This window comes from Ptiloglossa arizonensis, chromosome 7 (assembly GCF_051014685.1).
Source record: "Ptiloglossa arizonensis isolate GNS036 chromosome 7, iyPtiAriz1_principal, whole genome shotgun sequence".
Taxonomy (NCBI): domain Eukaryota; kingdom Metazoa; phylum Arthropoda; class Insecta; order Hymenoptera; family Colletidae; genus Ptiloglossa; species Ptiloglossa arizonensis.
In genome coordinates, this window is record NC_135054.1 from 3,183,941 (window position 1) to 3,199,099 (window position 15,159).

At 31.6% G+C, this 15,159-nt stretch overlaps 1 protein-coding gene across 2 annotated transcripts in view; it reads left to right on the forward strand.

The window, feature by feature from the left end:
• Positions 1 to 15,159, forward strand: part of LOC143148976 (serine/threonine-protein kinase PLK1) — a 70,880-nt gene that overhangs the window by 36,100 nt on the left and 19,621 nt on the right. For both annotated transcript variants that reach the window (XM_076315850.1, XM_076315851.1), the window contains exons 2-3: positions 13,322 to 13,426; positions 14,647 to 14,763. In XM_076315850.1, coding sequence (XP_076171965.1) covers positions 13,322 to 13,426; positions 14,647 to 14,763 — 222 coding nt within the window. The remainder of the gene's footprint in view (positions 1 to 13,321; positions 13,427 to 14,646; positions 14,764 to 15,159) is intronic.

Sequence of the window (15,159 nt, forward strand, 5' to 3'; positions counted from 1 at the left end):
ACCATTTAAAGATGAAGCAATCAATTTTTATTTATATTACGTACATATTCGTTATTATTAAAATGTGCGAACCGTTAGGACTAGAATTTTTAATTTGATCCACGCGTTTGAATTAATAATTTTATACATATCTAAATTTACATTTGTTATTTTCACATCTGCTTTTTCTATCCAAGAATTTTAAACGAAACATACTATTGTTATAGAGGTACAAAAATATAGTGTCTCATTTAAATTGACATAACGAAATACACTCGTAAGTAACTAATTAAGAAAAAAAAAGGTAGAGCATGCCTTTCATGATTTCGATAGAGAATTCAATCGGTACTGTTAATTTAACATTAACCGTTGGCGTTTTCAAGATCATTTCAAAGTTAATTTGTTTTTTTAATTATTTGTAAACTTATAGTTTTTATTTCGGAATCCTATTCTACGTAAGAATATTCATAACTTTTGTTTGTAAAACCTCTATTTTTGAAGATATTCAGACAAATGACTATAAAATAAAGTTTCTCTCCTGATACTTCGATGGCCAATTGTGATTCGCACTTTCATATTAACCACACAAGAATCCAGCGATGTTAGATCAAGTGACTTCGCCGGTTAGAAAATTGGAGCAAAAAGTTCTCATTGATTTGTATTTGATCTTGAGCCCACTCACAAAATGTCACTCGACTTTGAAAACCATTTTCGTGAAGTTCTTGATGTAAGGGCACTTGTATGGTGGAATTTATCACGTTTTAAAATTTTCTCAATACCCGTTCAAGATACTTTAGAATCGCGAGAAATTGAACGAATACTCGCACTTGGATATACGGCAGTGAGCAACTGCAGTTACAACACGAACTTCATTATTTCCGACCGTGGCTACTTTTTCTCGTCTGCATTTTTCTATTTGTACATAACGTGATGGACATTTTTATCCAAGATAGCGTGAAGCATACAAATTAACACCCTCGTCAATATTACGTTTTGATGCGCCGCAAATAAAAATTATTCCAATATTTTCTGCAGCCGTTAATTATTTCATATTTAATTTACAGTAAAGTAATTACTGCGTAAATATAGCTAACGATGCAATATCTTCTAGATTACTTCCGTTTTCATATGCAGCTCTCCGATCGCATACAAGCTATTGGTAAATGCGTTTACGTATAAGTAAATAGGTTTCCACAGAATGAAAAGAAAAAAAAAATGCGAAATATGAACATTAGATGAAGAGAAAAATCAAAACTTTACGAGCAAAAGCGAAGTGACCTCGAAATGACTTTAAAAATACCCATGCATTGACATGTTCTTGTCACCTTAACTAGGACACTGTATAAATTTTTCCAATATACTATAGTCGGTGAAAAATGGTTTTATTAAGATATTTATTGCGTTAACTATAAATAGGGCTAGGAGAACAGAAGAGTTATTTTTTATTTCGTTTTTATGTAAAATTACTAATGGCAAAATTAACTTATTCAATGCTGAAACAAATTTCGTTTAATTTTCTGGCCAAAGCTACGATTCAGAAGTGATTTCTCTTTAAGTATAAATTGTACTGTAATTGTAACGCTATGGATTCCATTAATTTCTTAAGAAGCACGCGAATAGAATTCTTCTTTGGTTTGTGCGAATCGTTCGAAGAAAAACGTATCTAATTAACTGTTTCTTATCCAGTATATTAAATTGATACTACTTATTCCAATTGTTCACTTAGTCGTTACATTATACATTCAGAAATGTTTAATATCAAGGTGTGTAAAAATGTACTTCGAGTTTTAAATAATCATTTATTTCTGAATTTTCCGAACACGTGATCGTTTGTAGTTTACGTTGTTATGTATAATATAGTATAATATTCGGAAACGGTAACCTTGGGAAAATGTTATTGCCAACCATAACACTTGCCCCTTCGAGCCAAACATTTTCCTCGTCTGACATTTCTCCGTGTCATCGAAAGCAATAATAACGGAAATATATAAGAAGCTCAAGTTAAATTAACTATGTATTCAAATAATATTATACGTTTAGGTAAATATTAATTGCTATTGACCGAATAACGGTAACAGACCTAAATAACGGTAAGGTTCGTTTGTTTATTCATGTACAATCGTTACGAGATATTATCTATGTCACTTTTTTTTTCTTTTTTAAATGTTGGTATAAATTATATAAATAAATTATACATATGGTAGAATATTAATGCGAAACTTATTTAGCTTTTAGTATCTTACGGATCGTTACCGCGCAAGATTGGTCTATATTAATTGAATGATGTCAAGACTTTTGTAATTCAATTTTTAATCAATATCCTAATCACGGTATATAAAAACCAGTTTATTTAAGAATAAGTAACGATACATTTTATCGAAGTTCATGAGTTAGGATGGGTTTGCCGATAATTTCTTAACGAGGTCCAATCACTGCATATATTTTCCAATACAAACATACCATCAGTTCTCTCGTAGCTGTTACACGTATTGTCAAAATCGTGCACTAATTCATTTTAAAATCCGTGTTGGTCCACTTCGCTAAACTGAAACGTTACACATTGATCGCTAGCCCATTTAATACGTATCTTTGTGTACAGCAAAAACACGCGTAGAGAGTGTGTTTAGGAAACTGCAGGGATGTCTAAAAATACACGCACCGTAGTTACCAACCATAACTGCTTTAAACCATTTGGGTGGCCCAGTATTTATGGCGAATTATTTTTGAAACAGTCACCACGTTTAGCGTAATGACATGGTCTGAAAAAAGGAGTAACATGATCACTCTGGTGTTAAAGAATTCTTTCATTTGACTTCAAGAAAATTCATTGTAACCTTTCTATATATGTAAATTCTAGGGAAAGAGGCAATGAAACTATTTAACTAACATATACATGTAATACGAGTAATACAAGTAAAATACTGGAGATCAATTTTTAACAAACTTCTGTTTTGAAGGAAACGTATAAAAGTACAGTGATTGATTTTTGTTCGAAATTCGAACGAGTTGATATTCTGGTTGAATAAAAAATTATTTTTTTATTTTTATTTTCTTACTTTCTCGTTACTTTCGCAACATCTATGCCTCGTTCAATTCAATGTGAAAATCTTTACTAGTTCGTTTCAACACGAACTGTAGTCACAGAATTGCTACTTGTGCATGTCGCCAGAACCACTATACCCGCTTTCAGGTCGACATCGCTAATTCACCTGAAAGCGGGGTAAGTAGCGACTTTTATCTCCAATTGAATCCTAGCATGATCAATGCGGCGAGAAAAGTGAGTAAGGTACACCGAGAGTAAACAAAATGGAGTGACAACGAGTAAAATTGGTGGACGAAATTTCAAAACAATGAGTATAGAATCACGAAGGCGAATTAAAATATTTTTATATTTTTTCTCAATGAAAACGAGCACAGCTCCAACTTTAGTCGAAGGCGCACGTATTTGCGAAATTCAGAAGCATTTTGTTAAACGCATAATTAGAATAATCGGATCATTCTCTGTTTCTTTTTCTCTTCTTAGCTGGAAAAAAAATAAAGAAAAACATCCGTCATTTCAACGTTCGTCTGACACTGGCTTAATGTTTTATTTGAACTAATACTTTTATCGGGAAAAGTATTTCAATTTATTGATAATATTCTTACGATGATGTAATAAAAAATATAAACATTTGCATCTCGGTTGTTGACCACCGAATTATTCCCGTTTATTCTTAATGTTTACTCTTTTTGTTGGATGGTACATGCGATGCTTAACCCCAATTGAGGTAAAAAGTCGATTCGTGAAATAAGATTTTTTACTATACTCGATAAAAGTCTTCGAGTGTATTCAAGTTTGTAACTTTTATCGAGGAAGATATATTTCATCTTCAACTTCAATTATTGCTCAGTGACAAACCCCTTTCATCTATTTATACAGTGCAAAGAACGAGGTTTTTATGTAAACATCGAGATTCTATTGTATGTATAGAACTATTACTTATTCTAATAAACTGTTCTATTTAGAGGGAGGGGGGGATATGTCGTTACATTGTTCTCTATTCGATGGTAAAAAATTCGGCAATAATGCTGAACTCACTTTCGTTAATCATGTTCGAATGAATAATTACTTAGAGTGTTCTATAATTTTATCTATGTATGTACATTTAAATACTATGAAAAATGTGTCACTTCTTTATTCCAAAACAAGAGAAACACATTCTAAACACACTGTACGTTTACTTAGGACACTTTTAAACGAACAAAATACCTATTAATGTAACGCAGTAATTGTTACAATGTTCCGTTTTCGATCCAATTGTAGTGATACGGTATAATGAAGAAAAATTTATAAAATAAACGAAATGAATAAAATAAATTGAATCGAAGAGAGTTGTCTACGTTGAACCACTTTTGTAATTCGAGATTTAGGGAAAATTTGTCTCGTTTGATAGTGATTGTAAGTATTTATATTATGAATCAACTCAATTCATTCCGGCAGTTATTATTCGCAGTTGGAAGATAATGATTACGAAGTTAACGATTTATTATTTAAACATTATATTGTCTCTTTAGTACGTTCATTTGTTCAGCTGCTAGATGTTGTTATCGTTTTAAAATTCCAGTTCAGAATTAAAGTAGGGCTACGTCGTTTCAGTTATTTAAAATAAATAACTTAACGACTGCAATCTATTGTATTATCTGCATTTGGACCGGAAAAACGAATTCTTCATAAATTTCGTCTCCATGCAGCGAAAAATTACAATACAATTTATTTTGTTATGCACTGATTAACTAAAATATTACTTTTTCTCCTAATAAGATCCAAACGAGTGTTTGTACATGTCAAATAACTCGTATAAATTGCAACTGGAGGAATATATAGTAGAACAAAAAGGAAATGCTAAATACTGTATTTATTTGATTTATTTTATATTTGCAATTTTTCGTCGATACTTTGGTTAAACCAATTATATGTTTTTAATTTATAATTTCTACCAATATTGTGCAATGTTTGACAAAATATTGAATATTACTCAAAGATACATTATATATTTACGTAATGTACAATATACCATTTTCCTTCTTACTATTCCGTAAAAATATTTATTTTTCCACATACGATATACTTGAAAAATATTTTAAGTGGTCTGATTTCGACAACTTTAATTATGTACCTATTCGGTATTATTATAGACTCAAAATTAATAGTTGAGTATTATTAATACTCAAAATAGAAAGTGTGAAAAATATTATAGTTCTGATGGATAAATGGAAACTATATGGCTTTTTCACTTAGACAGTACGTAAAGATAAAATGAATCTGTCAATTCGTTGCAAGGTTTACACAAACGTGTAGCTGCAACTGTACGTGTACAAGTACGAGGACAGAAATGTTTCCGAAGCTTTCAAAATTCTTTCCGCATCGCCAAGCTTGCGTCGCGCTCTGACGTCGTTGGATAAAAAATTGACATCGTCGAAACGATTCATTTTCTGGCCGTGAGCAAGGACCAACATACATATGTACGTAAATTCGTCAGCGGCTACGCTTCGAGTAATTTAGATCGCGTGACGACCACGGCTAGACACTACAGGAATTTCCCGTTCTGGTGATTCCCACATTTCTTTCTCCCTCTTTGTTGCCATGTTATTTTCCTGCACCCATACTATATTCTCGAGAAATAATACACGACATATACAAAACAAATTCTGTGTATAAAGAATCGAAACTTTTCGTCGTTGATTTTTATCGCGAATTTTAATTATTTACCTAGATGGAGTTCAAACGACGAAGAGATTCGAATGATTTCCTATACATAGAGATTAAAATGAAAAAATCCATTTTAAACGTTTATAAAATTTTCACATAAATATGTACCAGTAGCTAAATATTGTACAAAGATTCTTAAATTTTGCATTAAGCGATTGCACAATAAATCACCGAAGTGAAGAATCTCGAAGACACTTTTTACGTCATCAGAATCAAATTTTAATTTTAAGCATTATCATTTAATTTCACATCCATCATGGAAGGAATGAATATTGTTTCACGGTATAATACGAATGTTGTAATTCGAATTAATTGTGCAATAATTTATAATAAATACTAATAAATAAACTGCAATACGTTAAAATTAATAATGGTGTAGAGCCAATTGCACAGAATATGTAACTGTGTCAATGTATCAGAGTTTTTTTGAAGTAACTAAATTCTTAAGGAAATTTTTGAAATCTATTCGAACAACTTAACTTCGTTTCGTTGTCATTTAGGAAAGAAACACTTGAAACAAAAATAATTATAGTTCAATGAATAATCTGCTGCAGATTAGCTACCCGCAACTTCAATTTTTATATAAAAACTTGTACACGTAATTGATGCAACACTTTTTATCGGACATCAATTTGCACTACTCACCTGTTCGAGTAATTTTAAATACACACTGTTGTTTTTAGTGTTGTCAGAATTTGTTGAATTTTAACTGAAAGTTTGGGAAACGAGAGAAAGAATATGGAAACATAGGTTTCATTTATACGAGGTTCAAGGTATGCATTGTGTACAATTAAACGATAAATGTTTCAACTTACGACAAAATGTGCTGGCAGTTAGACAGGTGTGTCACCGTTAAACTATTCATTTAGTCGTTAATTCCGTAGTCTCCTAGTAAATGGATAACCCTGTATCTTTGATCGTGTGACGACACAGCCGCGACAAGCGAAGTTTTCGTAATGTCGTGGGATATTTTCGAACGAGTTATTCTGGCCATCAGCCCGCCAGATGCACGCACCCTTTTTGACCGAATAAACACCAAGGTGTCATGCGTATTTATCGCGCGACGACCTTCTTTACTACTTCTCTCTGTCTTCCTCCATTCGTTACTTGTGCCTAATGAGATTTTTAATCTCATGCCTAATGAGAATTAGCGTGATCAACGTGTCGTGTATTCTTCGTTCTTTCTAATTTTATTCATCAACAATTTGCATTCTTATCGATCACGCAGAATAACATTTTATAACTATCTGTACAGTTTGAAATTGAATCAAGAATAGACAAAATTGATTTTTGTAGGTTTCTTCAAAGAATGCACACAGATTTCATTATAATCGTTTTATTCTAGTTTTAAGCCGGTTGTAACAAATTTGTTAATATCTGGAAAGAAGCTGACAAAATCTACTTCTATCGAAGTTCCTTCATTAGGAAATATATTAAATGAATATACTCCCCGTTAATAAAACAATTGTTTTCGATACATCGAATGTACGATGTCTCTGACGAGTGGGTTGGATTTATCTCAAGTTGGGATTTCAACAAACTTGTTAAATCATTTGGTCGTATTTAAAAAAAAAAAAGAAAGAAAGAAAGAAACAGAAAAAAGTTTTTTCAAACGAACTTGTGTTATACGTTCATTTGTTACGTGTCTTTCTTTTTTGGGCTTTTTTTTATGCTTTGCGTAGGAATAACAGTATTATTGCTGAGTTTAAACTCGTACATTACATATAATAGCTTGCTCGGTAAGTTTTGTCGTTCAATAAGAGCTATTAGATTTATCGTTTTATTTTTCTAAACATAGAATATATTTTTCATACAGATCTGTCGACTCGTTCGTATATTTACAGTTGTTCAAAGTTGATGTGTCATAGTATTTTTTTACAATGGAAAAAACGACAAAACTTATTGAACAACCTAGTACGTGTACTATATAACGAATATCTTAATGTATCATGGTAATTTCTCAATCTAATGTCATGTATTGAATACTTTTGTAACTTATATTCGATACATCGTCGCATACCGAGTACATACACTAGATATTTTGTAATTGATATACGAATAATAAAGGATTTACCAATGAATGATAAATACATCATCGTTTCAGATACGCCTCGTTGATCAAATATCAGTGCATTTAAGTAATATTCCTCTTTCATGGATTAACGCATAGATAAATATATAAGAAACAAATAGTTTGTACAAAAGTAATAAAGTTCACGATTAAAACGTTATTTATTATCCATTATTATACGTATAAAAATTGATCGAATATTGAAGTCTAATGAAATAGTTTTTATTTACTTGGTTTTTGAATATGAAACACTAATGTATTCAGCATTTACTGATGTATTGATTACAAAATATGATATGTATACCATTCGACTGCGAAAAGAAGGCATAGTCAACTATTCATAAACAGAAAAATTTGCTCACGATTTAGGTACTACCGCTGATTCGATAGGTTAATATCCTAATAATCATTAATATTTGGAAAATTATTTACAGCGAAAGAAATCTAATTTGTATTTATTAAAAATAATATAAATTCGCTTATACTCATTTCTATCAAGATAAATTCTATGTAATTACAATTTACACGAAAACAAGTCACGTTAATATTGAAACAAGTATAACTTTCATGTTTTCTTACATTACAAATTGTCCGGAGAACTGTTTCTTAAAAAATGCAACTTCGAATCGTTACTCGTCGTCAGCTGAATCCAAATAGCCGCATTATTGAAACTTGTTTTACAATAAATTTGACACTGAATCAAGGAAACGATACTGAAACTGCAGAGTCACCTGCATCGAATTCCCACGATTCAATTATTTCAGACGCCAGTAGCTCCTCGGCGAATTTGTAATACATGAAAGTGTAAAGGTTATGCTTATTTTAATTTTAGTATGACTTGCTTTTGTGTAAATTGTAGTTGCACAAAATTTATCTAGATACGAATGAGTATAAGCTGAGTTATATTAATTTTAATAAATACAAATTAGTTCTTTTAGTTGTAAGTAATTTTCCAAATATTAATGATTATTGCAAATATAAAATTAAACTCATTTTTTCATTACGAGAAACTTATCGAATCAGTGATAGTATTTAAACAGGAATGAGATTATTTTGTTTCTTAATAGCTAACATTTAATCAGAAAGCTACGCCAATGACGCGGTATTCTTTCCCACTCGACATATGATACTTTTTGAAAACAATTTTGCTCGTTTAATGAATAGAAATTTACAAATTCTTTTAAAACTCTAAGGATAAAATAAAAGGTAGTCGATGCAAAGAATCAGACGATGCGATTTGTTTAAGTAAAAGGGTTCCGCGAGGAAGATGTACGATTTGCAAATCGCTACGAAAGAATGCAATGTCGTGAAAACAGTTTTTACTCTCGTGTCTATGAAACGTACCGTGGCAAAGCAATAAACGATCGTTCAAAGATGTTCTTGAAGAATGAAAGCAAGCGTTCCTGAAGGAAGAAACCTTTCACTCTGACAAATGGACGCTGCGGGAGAGATTGTAAAATCTAGTTTCAGATTCCTCGTTTTAACATAGTTTTTCCCATCCTTTATTTCCCTCTTCTTCATTTGTCGTGTTTTAAATTATTAACTATTTATTTCAGAAGATTAAAAGAAAATGCTGCTTTCATTTTTCTATCATAAAAATATCGCGTTTTTTAAAATATTTAACAATCTTCGACAAACAATCCATTTTCCTTCGAAAAAAGGAAATCGCTACTTGAAACCACGTTTTATATATGTATACGTAATAAATAACATTTGTTAGATTTATCGATTCTATTTTTAACGGAAAAATTATACAAAAATTCGTTCTCTCTCTTTCTCTCTTACCGCATCTTCAAGAAGAATATTTTAAACAGACGATTAAATTTGAGAAGTTCTTATTTTAAATAAATATACAGATGAAATTATTCATTGAATTTAAGCATTTTTTGGTTCCGTCCACACCCTAATCACGTATTCACGTAATATCACATATCTTTCGCTATTTATCTACATGTGCGCAGGAACATTTTAACGCATGGACGAACCCGGTATTCGTTGAGGGCTTCGAGCTTTAATGGGGTCACAAATGAGATTAGTATAATGATACTGATAATTAAAACAGAAGTAACTTTCTTCTATGTGTTTTAATTATAAAAGATACGTCACTTATAAAAGACGAATTGAGAAATCAAATGGCACAACCACGCTTAAATTATTTCAGTTTGATTAATATTAAATATAATATTTTGGCAGAGATCGACTTTGCAACTGTAATTTATAGCTTTGCTACCTGTAAATGTCAAAAAGTTCTTCTGTAGGGAACTACGAGTTAATTTAATAGAAGGAAGAGTATTTGAGTACATGTGAAGAAAAAAACAATTTTTATCATTTAACTACAAGTAATTATGTTATTATTATTATTATTATTATTATTATTATTGGCTTCAGGGTTAAATGTGGACCTGTATCAAGTAGCTCTTTTCCCTTTCTATCGAATGGTTCTGTTATTTAGGAAGGTTCTTACTATATTGAATCTTTTCAGTATTATGACTTTCTGTATGATTTAATGTATTGCTGTTTTAATATGTAGATGTTTGAAATTTGTAATGAATGTGTATGGTGTAATTCCTGTTGTGGACATAATTAATGGAACTATGTACACTTTTTTTTGTTTCCATATTCTTTCTATTTCTATTGCCAGTGGCATATATTTTTCCATTCTTTCTTAATTTTCGTTCTGTATATTTGTATCCTTTGATATAGCTATGTCGATCAAGTAGGATATTTTTTGTGTTTAGTGTGAGAATATGATATCAGGTCGGTTATTCGCTATTGTTTTGCCTGGGTGAATGATCAAGTCCCAGTATAATTTGTACTTCTCATCTTTTAGTATAGTTATCGATATGTATTTGTAATATGGCTCACTTTGTGTTTTATAGTTGATTAAATTATGTTTTCGGGCTATTTCTTGGTGTACTACTTTGGCGTCTATATTGTGCCTATTTATATACTTAGTCCCTGCTAATATATTCCATCCTCGTGTTGTATGATCTTTTGTTTCCCTTTGTTGCTTACATTTTTTGTATTTATCGTTTTGTATTGTGGCATCTGTAAGTATCTTTTTGGTTATTTCTAGTTGTAATAATTTGATCTTGGAATACTATGATAAATCCTTCTATTTCGAGGAACAGTTGTCCATTCTTTAACCATTTATGCGTGTATTCTTTACTTATTTTTTCTATGTTTATATTGTATCAGTGTCTTCTATGCAATTTGTTAAATGTCCATATATCTATTTTATATTGGTAGAATTGTACTTCATCGTATTCGTCGTTGTCGTGTGTTTGTGTTGTTAGGTCGTGTGTATTGTCGGTCGGTTATTATTATAGCTGGGTGAAGTGATGTCTGTTTATTGTGAAAATACTTTCTGAGTGCTTTAATCTGTTTTGCATGTAGTACATGTAGATCTATTAGGCCTCTTCTTTCTTGGTTTCCAACTATTGTAATTTTTTCTTTGTTTGCATTTGGGTGTAGCTTTCTATATTTTGTTAAATGCGTTCTTGTAGCGGTATTGATATTTTCAAGGTTTGTTTTGGTCCATTTTATGATGACTTAAATAGGTTTCTTGAGTTTAGTTTTGTTTTCAAAAGTGTTTTGTAGTCTTGCTCTATACCGTTTCTTCAGCTGTTGCTTTATTTGTGCACGATTGATTCGTGTGTTTTGTTAGAAACCTAGATATTTGTATGTTTCGTTTTGTTCCATGTCTCTTAGTATTTCGTTATTAAGTGTTGTTAATTTATTTCCTTCGATTCGACAGTCTTTTTTTATATGTAGTTTTTTTGCATTTGTTCATACTAAATTCCATTTCTATGTCTGCTGTTATATTTTCAACCTTTTTGAGGATTCCTGTCATTTGTATTGTATTTGGACCGTATAATTTTATATCGTTCATGTTCGTGAGGTGGTTTATTTTATTATTTGAGAGCGTTTGAGAGTGAGTTAAGACACATGTAGAACTATGGAGCACTTAGAGAGTCTCCTTGTTGGATCGGTTCCTGTTCAGCAAGTTAAATTTGTTTCCATTATGTTTTACAGTTTCATACTGTTGGGTTAGGATGTTTATCGTTGTATTTGTTTGTGTTGTTTGCTCTGAATCCGCATTGTATTCCTGCGTTATTGGCTGGTTGATTATACGTTGTTCCGGGTTTTGCGATGTGATGTTGGGTGTCTCTCTGGTGGTATTTGTTTGTTGGACGATTCCTCTTTTAGTTTCTGGATTTCGTGTGCTATTAGCCTATTGCTTTTTACGATAAATCTCTTTTGATCTATGATTCTTTGTTCTGTAACTGTGTTCGATAGGTTCGGGTATTTTTTTTTACGAAGAGTTGGCGCCATTCGATCCTATTTCCTGTTTTTAGTGTCTCTGGGTGGGTAACCTTGAAATAGCATTCAATCACGTTACGATTCATTTCGTCTGTCCACTTAATGGACAGTTGTTTGATGGTTAATGGTTGATTCTCCGACAAAGCATTGTTGGCTGGTCTGTTTTCGTTTATTGATTCGTTATTATATTAGTCAAGTTGATTGTTTCCGCAATGTCCTCGACCGCTACGTCGCTCATCTGGGCCATTTCCGTAGTTTCTAGGAACCAGTTTGTAGACATTTGTCGAGGGTTAGCCCGACAAGTGGTTATTTTTATTATTATTATTATTATGATTATGATTGTTATTATTATTACTACTACTACTACTACTACTACTACTACTACTACTACTATTACTACTACTATTATTATTATTACGTTTAGATATTATTATTACAAATTCTTTCATAGGGTTCAACAAATGTAACTGCCGGTGACCTAGTCACTTCTTGAAACCTTCCTGCTTATGATTGTATAGATTCTTATATATGTGTGGAGAATAAGCGACGACTTTTAAATTACCTAAAAATAAATAAAATATTGCCCAGATTGTGATATATTGAATCAAAATTGTTGTAATTGACTCTATCGTTATCAATGTTTTCATGTGTAGAACTCCGAAATAATGTTTTTTATTTTATTGTCCAAATGAAAATTGTAAATTGAATTGGTACTATATTGTGAAGCAACTCTATACTGATTCATAGATTTATGTAAATATTGGTTTAGTGTTTGTAAATTCTTCTTTTTAATCAACTTTTTGTTTCTATTATATATTTTATATTTAAATACTATAAATACTGCACGTGGCACCAGTACTGTGAATGTCGTGTGCTGCATACATTATACCTAAGGCTAAATAATGACACATGAGATATAAAGTTTTTTATTAATCATTATTTAGATGGATTTAACAATAATATATTACGATATAATTATAAACCAAAATGAGTAATGATTACTTTAAGGTACCATCGGACGACAAACGGCCGGGTAGATCTTTATAAATTTTATTATAATTGACAGATCGATATTAACGCGCTGTAACACATGTATAGATTTCGACCGAAACAAATTATACAGTATCTTTCTGCTACTTCTTTAAATGAACTTAAGCGTGTCAATTGTTACTCAAATATGCTTTTGTTTTACTTTTCAGGGTGGTTTCGCGAGGGTTTATCTGATGACTGATGTCAGTAATGGAAATCAATACGCTTGCAAAATAATTCCAAAAAATCGAATGCAAAAGATTCATATGCAGAAGGTTTGTATATAGTGACTATAATTTTGCAGAATGTTAGTTTTATTTAGTTTTTAACGGTGAATTTATTTTATCAACTCAATTCTTCACTAATGTCGCAATTGACAAGAATTGTGCTCATATAAAAGCAACAATTTGTAGTTTGTTAAGTATTGAAGGAACCGTCTTGATGTAGAATGTTACATTTACGAAATATAAAGAAACGACACAATATCTTATGGTTGTAAATTTAACGAAACAAAAGTTCTTTTATCTCTTTGTTTGAAAGTTCGTTTTCAGAACTTTTCCATGTTTGTATCAAGAAAACGGAATCATTTTTCATAAATTGCACACCCGTACAGGCGTTTAATTCTATTTCAAGACTGTTTTGGAATTAATTGTATTACATTTCTCAAGTGTCTACCCATGATTTACGTCGAGACTGTGTAATCTTAAAATTTTCTCTAAATCCTCATAACACTTTTATGTAACATACATAAGTACGTTATAATACGTATACATATTTATAATTTTCACTTTTTAGAAAGTAACATAAAACAGAAAAGAATGCGGAAATATTTACAGTATATTTACCGTAAGAGAATTCAGTGTCCATTGATATATAGTAAAACTTTTGTTATCAGAACTAATGGAGAGGCACGATGGCACGGATAAGAGGACGGTTACATTTGATTATTTTGTATCTCAGAAAAGTAACATAAATAACAGTAAAAATTAACCAATAATACATACGAAGAGGCAATATGTATAAACAATCTCGAGTCTCATAATTTTTGCATTCGTAAATGCATATTTATGAGATGAAAGTTATTTTTTCGAAAAAAAAAAAAAGAAAAGTCGCGTTAATGTGCTATCGTTTTGCTCGGAAGTGTTATCTATATTTGAAACAGAAATGGGCAGAGTTGTTATATAGGTGAAAATTTGTTTAGATAACAAATTATAATTTAAGTTATAAAATTAAATGTAAAACGTCGCGAGTGAATCGTTATAAGTTGGTCTTATTCGTCGTTTCTCGTTCGAATTAAATTTTACCTGTTTCTGATTTGAAACCACTTGGTAACTAAGGAAGAGAATCAAAAGTAGAAGTCAGGGTATCGAGTTCTCAGAAATGTTACCCGAACGACGAATTTGTCCAGAATTTAACATTAAAATAAAAAAAACGTGTGAAGTTTTTCAGGTGGCCTTGAATGCTCGGGAGAATAACATCGATTTATTCTTTCTAGATCGCACGTGAGATTATGATCCACAAAGAGCTGAATCACGTGAATGTTGTCCAGATGCATCACTACTTCGAGGATAACCTTAACGTGTACATGCTTCTGGAAGCCTGTCCTCGAAAGGTATCGTATGTCCCATACCTACCTGCTTGCACAGTTTCCTACGGTACATTCTCTCTATACGTTCGCAAGAATTTCCCAACCTTCTCCTTTCGAGCCAGGCCGATCCCCGTTGTATTCGAAGAATGAGAGGAGTTCGCGTACCTGTTAGATAAAGCCTCGTTCTTCCGAGGAACTTCGTCAGAAAGATCAGCGAGAGCTCATTCACAGGCCCCAAGCTTACATTCGACTGTGTAAGAATTTACAGTCCATTTAAAGAAATAGAATTGCTTCGGTGCTCGTTCCTTTGGAAGGCTCAAGAATTATACGTTCACCTTGAGATAGACATTCCTTCCTTGTACACTATTGAAAAGGATTTAAAGGTTCTAAGACGACGTGTACTAGAGAATATTTACAACG